The following is a 16,668-nucleotide window of genomic DNA, read 5'->3' as shown; positions in this document are numbered from 1 at the left end:
CACCAGAGCCTCGACCTGCTGGGCTCCAGCGATGCTTCCACCTCAGCCTTCCGAGTAGCAGGAATTACAGGCATGCGCTACCACGCCCGGCTGATTTTTTGATTTATTGTAGAGATGAGGTCTCGCTGCCCAGGCGGGTCTCGAACCCGCGGTCTCAGGTAATCCACTTACCTCAGCCTCCCAAAGGCGCGGGACTACAGGCTGAGCCACTGAGCCCAGCTTGAAGAGATTCTTGAAAAAGGAGAGTCCTTTTTCATTTCTAATTCTTAAGTATTTGGTACACAAAAGGCACTTACAGCTTCAAATCACAGAACTGATATGCCATGTCTCTCCTGAATTTTGTCACCTAAGGCCTGATCACCAACTTGCCCTGATCTACCCTGCACATACCTCAACCATAGCACCTGTGGGGGAAGGATCACCTGAGCCCAGGAGGTCAAGACGGCTGTGAGCCGTGATTGTCATGATCATGCCAGTGTACTCCAGCCTGGGCAACAGATTAAGAACCTGACTCAAAAACAAAACAAAACAAAACAAAAACCAGCACCTGTAACTTTGTTGTCACTTTATTTCCACATCTTTCTGCTCACAAGACCATAAAAGATCCTCGAAGCTGCCTGCCTTTGTATTCTTGGCGACTAGCACTGCGCCAGCAAAACACTCAGGTATTTGATGACAAATGAATAGACACACCTGGGACTCTCTTACTTTCTCTGTCTTGTGCAACCCAAAGCAAGTGACTCTGGCAGCTCGGTTAGAATACCAGGAGTGATTCCCAGGGATGCTCTTTTTACTGCTCACGGAGGCCTCCCTTCGAGACTTGTCTGTCACTCAGGAGTTTTTCCATGACAGGCATCGACCCTCAGAACTCATAAGGTATCTGAGATCAGAGCCACAGAACAGGGCATTGGGGCTATAATGGAGGGTTCGAAATGGACAATGACATCCCAGGACACTGCTTATTTATGTATTTTTTTTATCAATACAGAATGCAGACAAGTTATTGATACTGAAAGAGCCATTTCTGGTGGGGAAAAAAGAGAGAGAAGGAAATAAATGAAAAAGATTTTTTTTTAAACTTTGAATCTTACCCATTTGACTTTCGCCTGTGGACAGTTCCATGTCATTCTAGGCACACTGGAGTCTGTGGAAGAGAGATATTTTCCTTTTCCTGGGCACCTGATTGCAAACTCCACCACTTCAACTCTCAGTAGCTGTCATTCAGGGTAAGTTGATTATCTGAAGTTAAAATGCTAAGGAAATGAGGAATTTTGACAGTTTTCCTGGCTAACCTGGCTCCCTTGGAGAAGACAGAAATGAGATTTTACACTGAATTAGCCATGCCTTAAGGGAGGCAGTTCCACTGATCCTGAGATTAGCACTGGTTTTACCATCTGACCCTCTGCTGACCTTAAGCTTTGAAAAACCCTGTTTGGAAATTGGTAGGAAAAAGGGAAGGGACAAGTGATGTGGGGAAGGAGCCCTGAAGTACATATTCACTTCTATAAGATAAACTGCCATTTCTAAATTGTTGAGTGAAAAACAGACATACAGCCAAAATTGGAGGATGGTGTCAGAATGGGGAAGAGTTTCAACTTGACTGAATTTGAATAAAACTCCTATAAGGGCTATAGAAAGGAAGCGGGAGGAAAAAGAAAATACAATATAAGGAGCAAAGTAAAAGTACAGAGACTCAGTATATAAATATATAATGCAAAAATAGGCTGCTTTTAGAACTTCCTCAAATGCCTCGTTAATTAAGCCAAATGAAGCACTCTTCCCCTTGCTTTCCTGTCACCGGATTTGGCTGCTTCTCTTCAGGTCTCCATGTTTGTGTCCTCAGCCCTTGTCTCTTCTTTCTGTCATACCGCTTACCCCCTTCAAAGTGACTCTTCACTCTTGGGGACTGGCTCACCGCTCCCCACAATGACTCCCGGATAGACAGAGCAGCCCTGCTTCTCACTAACTGTGCCCACACCAAGGCCTCCAGGGATCTCATGATGAACTCATTAACTTTACCGTTCCCAGCAAGGCTTCCCTCCAGGCACTCTGAGGTAACACCTCTCAAAATTACCCCTGCCTCTTCCTTCTCCCTCATCCTACTCAACCCACCTTCAGTTCATTCCTCCTCACTCTTTACTTCTAACCACTCTCCAACCTCCAGACTCTCCTACTTCCAGGTCACACCACCAAAAAGTAGTGTACTTGTTAGATCCCTAATAAAAAAAAATCCACGGTTCCCTCACTGACTACCCCCTAAAATCAGTTTCCACAATCTCACCCCTATCTTAACTCTTTTGTGTTGTTCTTTAAAACACACATGGAACTTTTTATTATAGAAGACTTCCAGCAGTTACAAAAGCAGAGAGGATAGTGTAATGAACTCTTACACACCCATCACCCCGCTTTAACACTTATCAATACATGGCTGATCTTGTTTCATCCACCCCCCCACTTACTTCCCCCACAAAATGGGTTATTTTAAAGCAAATTCTATACAGCTTGTTATTTCACCCATAAATACTTCAGTATATTTCTTTAAAAGACAAAGACTCTGCTAGGCACGGTGGCTCATGTCTGAAATCTTAGTACTTTGAGAGGCCAAGCAAGGAGGATCCTTTGAATCTAGGAGTTTAAGACCAGCCTGGGCAACATAGTGAGATCCTATCTCTCCAAAAAATAAAATGCTAACCAGGTGTGATGGCACATGTCTGTAGTCCCAGCTACTTGGGAGGCTGAGGTGAGAGAATTGCTTGAGCCTAGGAGTTCGAGGTTGAAGTGAGCTATGACCATACCATTGCACTCCAGCCTAGGCCACAGAGTGAGATACTGTCTCAAAACAAAAACAAAAAACAAAGAAAGAAAGAAAAACACAGACTCTTAAAAACAATATAGCACTATTATCACTTCTTAAAAATTGTTTGGATAATTTCTTAATGTCATTAATATAAAGAATTATAAAGAATATAATATAAATAGTCCCAATAATTTCAGATGCTTTTGCTTTTTACTGATGGTTTGTTTGAATCGCAATCCAAGCACTGTCCATACACTGGACCTGGGCCCCTGCCTATTAGGTCTCATTTAATCTGTAGCCACCTTAACTTCAAAGTACAAGGCCCTGACCAGACATCTTGCTTTCCCACCAACAAAGTGTTGCTCATGCTGTACCTAGTCCCCAAAATGTTCTCAGTCCCCAGGCCCAAATACCAGTCAAAGTCCAACTCAAATATTACCCCCTCCATGACATCTTTCCTGATTGCCACCAGCCCTACTTCAGAGCACAGTCATTGGGTCTCCTATAGGGTCTTCAATAGCACTTTATCTCCACCTCACTTGGGGTATTTGCTATTTTCTGTAATCAGCTTAAGAGTTCTTTCCCCTTTCAGTCTCCTAGAAGGGTAGATTGTATCTGATTTATCTGTATCGTCCTCATAGAACTCTGCACAACACGCTGTACTTGGCAATTGCTCAGTAAATCCATTTCTTTCTTTTTTTTTTTTTTTTTTTTTTTTTTTAGTAAATCCATTTCTAAGTGCTGTATTAAAAGATGATGTAACAGAGAAGAGAAGGCTGGCAAGAATAATCCACGTCTTCATCCTCCCTCCTCTTCTCCCTCATCCATTCACTTAGGAGATGTCTGTTGCATCAAAGCTGTACATTGGGCACTCTGAAAGTGCCTAATGGCCCCAAAATCATATTACCTGGCACAAAAAAGTGAAAATCGCTTTTTAAATCAGCATCAAAATGCTTATAGCTCTGACATGTAAAATTAGTCCTTCCAAGATCAACTTTAACATTATGATATTGTTCCTAGTGGATAAGATTTGTTCACTTTCATGAGAAATTTTTTAATTTTATTTTTGTAGAGACAGGGTCTCACTATGTTGCCCATGCTGGTCTCGAACTCCTGGGCTCAAGTGAACCTTCTGTCTCAGTCAACCAAGAAGTAACTTTAACTCATAAATGAGAAGCCAAAACAGTCCCACCAAGATTTCCTAAACATCTGTAAGTACCAAGCACAATGGGGATTCCAAATGGAAAATGATGACAATCCCTAGTGTGGTAGGAAAGACATGATAGAGAACAACAATTCCAACAATATCAGGTCTTTAGAAACCGTAAGGTCCAAGAAGCAACCAAGGAAGTTCCCGGAGAAGCTGGAATGTGAGCTACTTTCTGAGAAACCTTAAGAAACAATACTGTCTATATTTCTCTTTTGCACAGGAGTTGAAGATAGAAAGGGTGAAGTTTTTTTTAAAAAGAAGCAAACAGCTGTGGACAAGCTTCATCTTCCTCCCAGTTGGCAGTCACTCACATCCCCACTGAGCATCCATTTCCTCTAATGGGTTCCAGCCACAGCTGAAAGCCCAAGGAAGAAGAGGACATTTCCTTTTCAAAACTAGAAAAGGTTTGCAAATGGACAAGTAACAGAGAAAAAAGTACTGTATGAAATAAGGTGCCCAAGTACTTAGTCCTTTAAAAGAATGCTTGATAGGCCAGGCATGGTGGCTCATGCCTGTAATCCCAGCACTTTGGGAGACAGAGACAAGAAGATTGTTTGATTCCAGGGGTTCAAGACCAGCCTGGGCAACTTGGCAAGGCTGCCAACCTTGTCGCTACAATAAAACAAAAAATTAGCTGGGTATAGCAGCACACACCTGTGGTTCCAGCTACTTGGGAGGCTGAGGCAGAGGGATCCCCTGAGCCCAGCAGGTTGAAGGTGCGGTGGCCGTGAGCATGCCACTGCACTCCAGCCTGGGCAACAGAATGAGACTCTGACTCAAAAACAATAAAAAATAAAAATAAAGGATGCTTGATAGAATCCCCTTTTTAACAGACTGCAAAGATCCATCTCTCTAAGAAGGAACCTTAAGGTTCACCTGACAACCCAAACCACCACTGCTCTGACAATGAGGTCCAACTCATTTTGTGGCGTGAGGACATTCCCCATAACCCCAGCATTCATGAATTTTTGTTCACTGAACAACTATTCTATATTTTAAAAGATGTGGCTGTTTGGGTCTATAAAAACACTATTACAGGATATCTGTTTGGAATACCTCTACAATGATCTTTATATAACTTGACAGTTTTCACCAAATGTTCCAGTAATTTAAAACTTTGAGTGCTCAAGCTCAGGCCAAGATGAAGTGCTTATTATTTGACAATGATAAAACACCACATTAGGGGTTTTAGGCCCTGAGGCAGTGGCAAAAATAAGAAAACTGAGGTGTGGAGGTTGGGTTGCTTTCTAAGACCTATCAAGGAAATGAACTTTGCAATGAAATACAATTTCTTAAAGAAACATCAACTTTTAGTCACAGGGGTGGACGGGTCGTTCCCTTGGGCAGGGAAAGTGCACAAATTTAAGAAACACCCTTTACCAGATTGAAAAATTATATTTAATTCACTCTCCTCCAAATATTTACTAGAATAACCTTAATACTCTATTCTATGATACCAACCCCTAAATAATGTAACAAAAAAGCATTCATCTACGAAGTTGACACACTTTTTTCCCTATAAATTATGATTCTATCACATTTGTTCAGCAGAGCTACAGAAGCAAAAGTTAACAAGGCGTAAAAATACAGTCATAATCCTCTTTTGGGAAACTGCAGGGAAACGCAAAAGCAAGGTACAGAAATCCATGGAGCAATTTCAGAGTTCCCTATAAGACCTCCCATACCACCACTGAAGAAATCCAACAGGAATCACATGGCAAGGACTCAAAACCGCGTCAGGCGGGGTATTTGTCCTTAACTAACTTTCACTCACCAGACACTGCACAGATACGACTGTGTACCAGGTACTGTGCTGAGCTCATGGGACTAAGAGCACAGACTGTTGACCTGTATCTGGATTATGTTTGGTCTGTGTGATTTTTTTTTTTTACATTTGAAGATATGCTTAAAAGTTGGATGGTCTCCCAGAAACATCCAAATATCTGGTTTCTCATGAAGAACTGAAAGATCTAGCAACATGGACACAGCATTGACAACTGTCAGGTGGAGCAGAGAAGCCGCTGACCTCTATAGCAAAGGACACACTCTCTGGTTTGCCACAGTCCCCACCAGACTCTACTGTAACCCGAACAACACACTCAATACTTCCTTCATTTATGTTCACTGTCTGGTCCCAGAGGTACTTGAGTTTATCATTTTCACTCTAAGAAAAGAAATAAAAATGCCCCTTCTGCTTAAGAATCACAGAGTCTAATGGAGAAGGAAGATATGATGATAAATTATAATAGGATATGATACAGACTACAGTAGAGGAACATGTCCCCTCAAAGCAATAAAAATTAAATTAGTTTCACTTTTCTCTCTCAAATTCAATCAAATCTCAAAAACAAACAAAAAAACCAAAAAGTCAAGACAGGCAAATCAACAAGAGGTTATTTTCAACTGTCTCCAAGTTATAATAACACCAAACAATTTCCCAGACTTTGTATTGTCATAACAAATAAACCCATCTTTCACTTCTTGTCAGAGGAAATGGCCAGGGTTCAACTGAAACCCTAAGGAAGGCAACTCACTATGCTGAGGAGAGTCCCCATGGGGTCAAAGACATTTCAGGAGGGTCTTGTAGGAGGAGAAGATGGTCGGGTGGTAAAGTGGAACAAGTCATTCTACAGGTGCAAAGAGGTGGAGGGCTACAAGATATGGCATTTTCTGAAGATGGGATTGGGCAAGAACTTCTATGGCTTGCCATACTAACAGTTTTGAACTTAAGTCTGGGGCAACAGGAAACCAAGCAAGTTATTTAAGCCGAGACTGACATGACCAGATGTGGGTTTTTTAGGGAAATATGCTAGCAGCAGTGTAGAATGTGAAATGGAGTGAAGAGCCCTTGTTGACCCACAACCCAATGGGTACTAAGGTGAACCCCTCTGTGTTAGCTTCTTGGAGCTCAGAAACCCCACGTTCTCTGCCAGTGATGCATGTCTTGACTAACTCACCTATTATTTCTTTCAGAGGCTGAGGTGGATCAATGAAGTTATCTTTCTTAAATTGGCATAGTGAAAAACTTGTGAGGTAACATACATTGCAGACCTTCGAAAGGGTCAAAATGCAGTAACCTAAGTCTCCACTAATGATCTCAATTCCATACAACAAAGATATCCTCTTCACCTCCCTCATTTTCCCACTTACATATCTGTGACAATAGAGAATTTAGAAGCTTCCAATGAAATATCCTCCATCCCACAACTGGCACAAGTTTGATTTTCCTTATACTCAAATCACTACAAACATATGCCCAAACACTGTCCTCAGCTACCATTAAGTGAGCCACCCAGAGCACATCACATGATCTCAGGCTTTGAGGCAAGGTCTAAGGGTTATTTTAAAATGACGAGTCCAAAGAGAATCACTTTACTCAGTTGCCTTTTGGCATGGACCTGATGAAGCAACAGCACAGAAAGGTCAATAGCAAGGACACTAGGCTGTTACAGAGAAATGAAATGAGATGCCAGAAACAGACATGCTCCCTCAAAGCAATGACAATCAAATCAACTTCACTTTTCTCTTTCAAATTCAATCAGATCTAAAACAAAAAAAGACAAAAAAAAAACAAAAAAAAAAAAAACCAAGATAGGCAAAGCTTTTTTCAACTGTCTCCAAGTTATAACCCCAAACAGACTATTTCCCAGACTTTTTATTGTTCTAACAAACAAACCCATCTTTCACTTCTTGTCATTTGCAATTACCACACCATAATTGAAAATCAGTGAATCACCATGGGGCTTGGAGAGAGCTGCTACTGGCTGTGAGCTGTCACTGTAATCATCACAGAATAAACAAACAATATCAAGAGTCCTTTCTTCATCATTTTTAACCTATATATTGCAGAGACTCTGAAAATTTTATACTCTGTAATTCCCCATTTTCCCTAAAGATGGCATGACATTTTAAAGCATTTTCCCCTTCAAAATACTGTTTTTCTCTTCTTCAACAGTCAACATGAGGCCCGCCCCAAAAGACTTCAACATAATTTCAAATCTGTTTGTAGGAGCCAAGAATTCAATTAGGAGAAAAATTATCTTGGAAGAGTTTGTACAATGCAGCCAATTAACCCTCTTGTAGTTTTGCTGAGAAAAGAACCTGAACTGTCTAACAAAAGGCTGCACAAAATCAAAAGGAACAGACTAGGGCAGGGGTGAAGGATTCCAGAAATCTGGGTCCTGTCTGCTAATTCTGTCCATTAGCAAAGTCACACAATGCCCCAGGCCTCCGACCCTGAGGAACTCCTAGCAGAGTCCAGCCCTCCACTCTGCAAGGGGCTGCAGAGCTTCAAGAGTTAATTCAAGGGCTTCTAACTCTCCCTTCCTGCAATAGGATTTAATCAATGTCCTCAACAATGGTTAAGTTTATAGAATCACTGAGCTTCTTCTTTTTTTAACAAGTTCTATTTCCATGATTTGATGAAACTGAGCTTCCCTCTGTAATTACAAGGAAGGAAGACTGGTGTGGAAGAGGTGGTCTTCCTCTTCATCTGTTTCCAAGCCAGATCCTCCTGACACATCCTAATATCCTCACCTTGGTTGCTTCCTCCACACTCTCCCTCAGGGACTGCAGCTCAGCGTCATATTGCTCCTTCAGTTTGTCCATCTCCTGGTCATGGCTGGAAACCTCTTCTTTCAGGGCCCCCTTCAGGGCAGTGAGTTCACGTTCCCGCTTTCTCAAGAGGTCTTCTTGCTCTTCTTTGGCGATGAGCAGATCTTGAAGATCCTGTTTTGCCTGTAAGAGCTCCTAGAAAGAGGAAGCATGAAAAGGGGAGGTGAAGATTCAACACCTTGGTCAAGAGGCATCTCTCCTCCAGTCCCATCCCCAGATGCTCAGCCATCTCACCTGTCCCTGTCACTCTCTCCTCCCTCATACCACTCACCTGATTAGCCCATTCTTTCCTCTCCCTCTGCACTTCTCAGAGGCCATCATTCCCTTGGATTCATCTGTCTTGGCTTCTTAACATTTGATTGAATTTAAGGGAGAAAAGGGAAACTGACATAATTTTCATTGCTTTGAGGGGATATGTCTGTTTTTCCCATTTCATTTCATTTCATTTCTGTGCAATGGTCTGTTGTCTTTATGTGCTGTTGTTTCATGGAGGATGTGCTGACTTCTTGGCCTTGCTTCTTTCATAACCCCTGGATCCCTGAGTGCGATCAAAGACTTCATCCACAACCCTGGTACTCAGGATGACTTTGCCCATTTTCTTTCTCTCTCGTTTGTTCATCTGAGCAGAGCACAATATTCACATTTTCTCCTCCTTAACTGCTAAGGGTTCATGAGGAAGGTCACAAAACTGGGGCAACAAGTTCCAATGCAAATCACATTACCTGAAGCCAAGTGTGTCTTGCCAAAGTCTCCACATTCCTTTTCCTTCAGCTTCTCCTCCTAGACCTTCTCAGTTCTCCTCCAGCTCAAGACTCACCCTCACCTGCAGTGCCCTCACTCCTCACTTGGCCAGGGAGACTGGGGGACCTGCGTTGCCCAAGCTCCCTGCCCAGGGTCACTTCAAAGAGAACGAACTGTTTCCTGCCAGCTTATTCCCAGTCGTCACTCTACCTGTTGTCTTTCTTTCTTCCATTTTGTTTTTCTTTTCCGTTTTCTTAAATCTTGGTTACCCCCAAACTTTACCACCAAACTTTTTGAAGGCAAGATTTCTGTTCACTGCCTCTACTTCATGACTACCCATTCACTCCTTAATCCCTTGCTGTATGACTATGTTCCTACTCTACTAAGATAGACCCTTGCAAGATCATCATGACCTCTGAATCACCACATCTCATGGATTTTGCCAGTCTTCAATTTTCTTTGCCCCTCTTTGATCCTCCCTGCCTATCTCTTCGAGATTCTCTTCTGCCTTGTAATGCAAAGATAACACTCTCCTGTTTTCCTTCAAGCCACTTTTTCTGCAATAATCTTCTCTGGGTTTTCTCACCCTCTTCCAAAAGCTATGATGGCCCCTAAGAATGCAGCTTTGCATTCTTTATTCTTTTTTGGCAATCTTGTCTACTTTTTTTCCAACTATCAATTCTATGTAAATGACTCCCAAACCTTTACCCCCGACCTCTGTCTGAGTTCAAAACTACACTAACACCCATTCAATAACCTGCTAGACACATCCATCTGGAAGTCTTGTGGGCACCTCAGGCTTAACAGGATTGCAGGGGTTTTTTGTTTTGTTTTGTTTTGTTTTTGAGTTGGAGTCTCACTCTGTCGCCCAGACTGGAGTGCAGTGGCCGCTCCCGGCCACCGCAGTCTCGACCTGCTGGGCTCCGGCGATCCTTCCGCCTTAGCCTTCCGAGTAGCCGGAATTATAGGCATGCGCTACCACACCCAGCTGATTTTTTTATTTATTGTAGAGATGAGGTCTCACTGCCAAGGCTGGTCTCGAACCCGCGGGCTCAGGCAATCCACTCACCTCAGCCTCCCAAAGGCGCGGGATTATGGGCTGAGCCACCGAGCCCGACTAGGATTGCAGTTTTAATTGAATTTAGTATGTTCCTTCCTTTCCTCTTCCTCCTTCATTATTCTTATGACCAGCGCCACCTGCCCCCCTCAGTACCCAAGTTCAGAAGCTTGGCGGCAACTTTCACTTTTCTCTGGTCTTTGTCACTCCCAACTAAAAAGTGAGTTCTGTAACATCTCAGATCCTTCCCCTCACTTCCCTGGGTTAAGCCCTCCTCATTTCCTGTACAAATGGTTTGCAATAGCCAGTCAACTGCTTCCCACATCCAGCCTCTTATCTGCAGCCTCTAGGACAAAAACCACGTAGCATCCTATATCTGGAGTGTCTTCTCCCCTCTCAGGCTCACCTCTCTCTGCCTCTCAGTGAGTCTTTGAAGACTCAGATACAATATGGCCTTCTCCAAGACATCTTCCTTGAATATCTCTCCTGAATACCCATCTCACTGCAGCTGTTCTTCTCAAAGCACTTAATACTTTCTACCTTGCATTTCATACATTTTGATCATTTTTCTTATCTCCTCTACTAGATTGTTGGCTTCTTGAAAGAAAAATATAGATCTGACTTACTATACTTTTGATGCATGGATCAACGATATTGGGAGCGCTTACTGGTTCTGGATATAAAAAAACAAGTGTAGTACAGCAGAAATCTGGAGATATCAGAGTTCTAAATGATTCTGTCACTTGTGGCTTCTGAATAAGAACTCAGCCTCTGTTCCTGGAGCTCCTGGGGAATCAGAGGAATGGCTGCCACCTGGTGACCTGAGAGACCACAAGCTACTATCATTCAAGAAGGGTGTCACTGATGAGGGATGAAAACATTTCTACTCATTTAAGAGTAACTGGCAATGAAATCTCGTTCTTGTCTCTAGGACATGCACATCCACTGAACCAGGGGAACGACTCCGATCCAAGGGTGGAGCTGCATTGCATAGGCCAAGGCTTGGCCCATCCAGAACCTAACTAGCCAGCACAGAGAAGTGAAGATGAAATGTCAAAGGACCTATCTAGGCAATGAGAGCAGTTCCAGTTCTTTCAAAGCACCAAACAAACACAGAGATCTTATGAAAATACACCCCATCCTGATGTTTATCAAAGGGCATACCCTGCTGAAGCTGCCCAGCCTCTCCTTAAGGAAGATCAGAGTCTCCTCACAGTCACTATTGCTACTGTCTACCCTTAGGGCTTCCTGGAGCCTCCTGCTCTTCAGAGCAGGCTCTGAGATTCTGACCCGTTTCCTGCTTTTACTCTCACACATTTCTCAATTGTTTTGAGGATAAGATAGTTCCTCTTCCCACACTTATCTTTGCCAGGATATGTCTGTGTTTTGTGTTGCCTTTTGTGTACTGCCGCCAATGCATGTCAAGAACTGAGGTTTTTATGGTTCATTCTACACCAATATGCTATTATCTGTGGCTGGGGCTGTTGCTTAAGTGGACTGCACTGCACAAATCCAATCAGATTACACCTCAACATGTCGCTCGGTAGCACTTGAAGCTTTCAAAAACTTCAATCTGTTACCCTGGGGCTTAAATATATCAAGTCACAGAAGGGAGAGAAAAATAAACTTCAAAATATATATAAATATCCATTAGAGGTGAATATGCCTCCCTGTAGACTCCAATCAAAGAAAACAAGAGAAAATTTTGGCTATTCAGAATCAGTGCTTTCAAAACTTTATACAATCTGAATAGTTCCATACTGGCCAGGTGCAGTGGCTCATGCCTGTAATCCCAACACCTCGGGAGGCTGAGGTGGAAGGATTGCTTGAACCCAGGAATACGAGACCAGCCTGGGCAACATCGCAAGACTTCATCGCTACAAAAAAAAAAAAAATTAGCCAGGCATGGTGACGTGCATCTGTAGTACCAGTTACTCAGGAGACTGAAGCAGAAGGATCGCCTGAGCCCAGGAGGTTGAGGCAAGCCGTGATTGTGCCACTGCACTCCAGCCTGGATAACAGAGTGAGACTCCAACTCAAAAAACAAAAACAAAGAAACAAAGAAACAAAAAACAGAATAGTTCCATACATGACAAGTAGCTGGGAAACAAAAACCTAGTGCATATACACAGGGGTGGGGAGGGTTGCTAGAAAAGTTGACTGAGGTTAGTACATACTACATAGTAAGGAAGTGTGCGAAGCATTCCCAAAAATCCAAAGAGATGAATATTCAAGGAGATGCAAATTATTGTTTTCACTCACGAATGAAAGAAACCAGAGCTCTGAGATGCTAACATGCCTCAGGTTGACAGCTTATAAGCAGTGGCATCAAGACTGGGACCCATCAGATTCTAATGCCCTATCTCTTCACCACAGTCACTATAGACCTGACCACAAAAACCACACACTCAAGAAGGCCGAGGAGCCAACAATTACACTGAGATTCACCTGTCAGATGCCAACGGAACAGAGCACTATGTTTTGCTGGAAGTGCCTTTAGGGAGGTCCACGTTTTTAAACTAAAGCAAAGAATCATGACCAGAACCTGAAAAGACAGAAAGAAAACTGAGAGAAAAAGGAAGTTTACTCTGGAACAGGTTGTCAGCATCAGTAGCAAATGGCTACCCCAATGAGACAGGCACCAGGATACCCAGGGTGGCAGCTTATTTGCCCACAGAAAGCTTCACTTTACATACCACCTCTTCCCAGGCACACATCAAAATGAAGAAAGCCCTAGCCTAGGTCCTCTTCTGCATAAATGCTTCCCAGAAGTACTAGAGGGTCCCTATCTCTAGTCCATACTCACTGAAAGGGTAAATGAAAGGTTTTCTATCAAAACTAGAGCTGACAGAGAATTCTGTAATTTCCTTCCAAGATGCCCAGGAAGCATCCTACAGCTGGTGAGAACCATGATATCTTTAATTGCCTTTTTATTAAAATGTGTGTAATGTTCAGTAACACCACTACAAAAGAAATCTTAAGAGACCTCATTTCTGGGCATAATTTCTCCTCAGATCAATACAAGTTTATCATCAGAATATTTTTAGTAAGACTGAAGTACCTGAGTCTTGGCAAACGAATAAAACACCACAAGACTGTTGGAATGAGGCCCATCTCTCAGCATTGCAGGCTCCCATCAAAGGAGACATTTGATAATTAGAAAACTTCACTGTTGTGGCACTTAGAGAGCTGTCTCACGTTGACCTGTCACCCTCAGAATGGAAGGCAGCACATTCATGACAAAGAAGCGGCCAAAAACTTGTTCTGTACTCATTTTGTAATTTGGGTTTTTTAAAAAATTCAGACTCATCAGATACCAAAGACATCCTATCATTGGTCAGTTATATGGTTTACCCTAAGAAAACACAGTTGTTTTTTACTATTCTTTCCTTTCTTCCTTTTAAAAAAAAAAAAACAACTTTTTATTCTCTTCTAATATTACTTTACTGATGACATATAGAGTCCTGGCATTATTTAACAAAATGTGAAATGTTAAAAGAGATTTCATGACAAATCTGGTGCGTTATGCAGGACTTACAACCTTTGGGCCGTCAACCTTTTTCAAACACTCAAAAACAGAAGTGTTTAATGTTCATTGTGTTTAAGAGTCTGTTCCAAGCTAAACGCCATGGGAAACTTGGCCACCACTGTAATCTGTTATCAAATTTCCCCAGGCCACTTTTTATTAAGATTTAAAGAATAAACTGAAAGTGACAAGGAGATGGAAACTACTTTACTAGAGATGTAGAAACCATAGATCATGTTTTAAATGTCACTGACAAGTCAAAGAAAACCGATAAAAACAGAGGCTGGAGGGAGAGAAACTCACTTTGGCATAAGAAGCTAATTGTGCCCTAACTCATCTTACAAAAAGGCATCAGTAAATGATACAGCTCTTGTTATGAGAGAAAGGCAAACAACCAGAAAGCCAGCAACATCAGGAACAGTTTTAAGAAAACCTGTGCTTTTGCCCATTCTTCTACCTCCCATTATCAGCCCTTGCCTGAACTCACTTCACCAAAGCTGAGGCTCATATCTGTGTCCTATGTACCACTATACATAAATCAACAACGATATCATTAAACTATGTTTAGCTAATATATGTATATGCAGTTTAGTGTGTTTAAAGAGGCAAAGAAGTATGCAGTTCATTTTAGAATATTCTCTTTCTGAAAGATGGTGACGGCCAGGCTCTGTGGCTTGTCCCATAATCCTGGCTCTTTGGGAAGCTGAAGTGAGTGAATTGCCTGAGCCTGCAGGTTTGAGACCAGCCTGGGCAATGTGCGAGACCGCGTCTTTACAATAAAAAAATAAAAAATTAACTGAGTGTGGTAGGGCACGCCTGTAGTTCTGGCTACTTGGAAGGCTGAGGAGGAAGGATCGCTGGAGCCCAGCAGGTCGACGCTGCGGTGGCCATGAACATGCCACTGCACTCCAGCCTGCGCGATGGAGTAAGACTCCAATTCAAAAAAGTAAATAAAGTTGGTGACATATTTAAGTACTAAAAATTATGTATTCGTTTGTTCCATTGCTTGGCACTGTACTAGGCATGAAAAGCAGAGAAGAAGCAATGATGATATGTTCTTAAACTCACTGACTAGGAAAAAATAGATACAAAAGTATGCAAGGTCAAGTGTGCTAAAATAGATCGTCTAAAAAGATAGAGGTTCGGTCACAACTGACATTCGTAAAAAATTAAATTAAATTAAATTAAAAGAATAGAGGATATCAGAGGAAGAGCAACTGACACTGAAAGGTTTCAGTTATTGAGAAAAATCAGCAACTTAAGAGACTTCTCAAGAGTTAAGATAACATCTTTCCCTTTAGAGCCAATAAAGTGTCCACACAATGAATTATAGACTAAGGCAAAGTCTTATCTTCTATTTAAATTTGACTGTGAAGCTACACTTTTATTGAAAGCCATAAACTGTTCAGTGACATCATTTCTGGGAACTTAGTCATAGGAAGTTTTTTTAAAGTAGTAAAAGGATACACGTAAAAAACGTTCACCACGTTTGTTCATAACTGCAAAAAAAGGGAAAACAACTTAAATGTGGAAGAATGGTTAGATATTTTGTGGCTTATCTTCTTAAAAATAAAATATAAAGACTACAAAGTATAATAAGGAAAAATGTTTCTGATATATTCACTTTTAACAGTAGGTATCAAAACTGTAGGGACGCTATGATTATCCCTACATCATATGTAGATGGGTAGATGAAACCTATCAATGGATAGGGAAGCAAACAGAAAATGTAGAAATAAAAATGGTTGTTCAGGTATTAAAAAAAATAAGTATATGTGTCTGAAGGAGCTCATTTTAACCCACCTGTAAAGAAACGGAGAAATGCAATGTAAGTTAATGCTAGCCTTAAAAAAATAATAATAATTTTGTGATCTTTCTCTGGCAACTAAGGGAATGAATAAGTTGTTCTCGTTTTCAAACGCTAAAAGCCAGGTTAATTAAAAGTAAGTCCGTTTCTGAAGGTTTAGGCCTTGCCTAAAATCGTAATCCACTGCTTGTCCCTGTAAAACCGTTACGAAGTCTCTCAGAGTCTTGTAATGTATGCTGAGTCTCTACTTTATACTGTAATGCTAAGTAACACTAATGCTTGCGTTTTTTGGCTATGCTCATTTAATTGTCCACATCTTACGACTAAGGCTGCTGTTTAGTAATTCATGAGAATTTTTAACAATTTTGCCTGTTTAGAAATAAATAGGAACAGATCATTTTACATCTTCGTGGTCTGTTCACTCTAAAAAAAAAAAAAAAAAAAAAAAAAAGGAGAAGAACTCCAAAATGAGCACCAGAGGAAAGGTAAACAAATTGGCAGTTGCCACTAAAGGCAAAAACTCCAGCCACCCAAAAAAAGGCCTGATAAAGATAAACCTGCTAACGAGATGGTGCAGCCTCTCCTGAAGGGGAGGGGAAACACTTAGCTCAGCGATAGTGACTGTTGACTGAAGGGGGAGGGGCACGGCCCACCGCAGCACTCTGTATGCCATCCACCCAGAGAATCCTTGGGTCTATATAAATGTGGTTGGGGTCCAAATTAATTTCTTAATTAATACTAAGGCTAAGTTTTTAGCCCTTGTGCTCATACTGAATTTCTTCCTCCTAAAACCTGCTCTCTAGTGGAATTAAAGGTGTTCCAAAAACTAAATGTCTCACCTAACAATTACTAAAAGGTAAATTCAAATTGTGACTGTAAAAGGTTATCTATAAATAAATAAAAAGGAAAGCAAGAA

The 16,668-nt window shown here is 41.6% G+C and overlaps 1 protein-coding gene across 1 annotated transcript in view; it reads right to left on the bottom strand.

Moving 5' to 3' along the window:
* LOC103260703 (cingulin-like protein 1) overlaps positions 1–11,736 on the bottom strand; it is a 92,801-nt gene extending 81,065 nt beyond the window's left edge. Inside the window, exons 1-2 of the mRNA XM_008058349.2 lie at positions 11,584–11,736; positions 8,544–8,756 (exon numbers count right to left, since the gene is read on the bottom strand). Of these exons, the coding sequence (XP_008056540.1) occupies positions 8,544–8,756; positions 11,584–11,736 (366 nt within the window). The remainder of the gene's footprint in view (positions 1–8,543; positions 8,757–11,583) is intronic.
* Positions 11,737–16,668: the final 4,932 nt, after the last annotated feature.

This window comes from Carlito syrichta, unplaced genomic scaffold (genome assembly GCF_000164805.1).
Source record: "Carlito syrichta isolate Samal-C Ts95f unplaced genomic scaffold, Tarsius_syrichta-2.0.1 Scaffold303305, whole genome shotgun sequence".
Lineage (NCBI taxonomy): Eukaryota > Metazoa > Chordata > Mammalia > Primates > Tarsiidae > Carlito > Carlito syrichta.
This window is presented reverse-complemented; position numbering and strand designations above follow the sequence as displayed.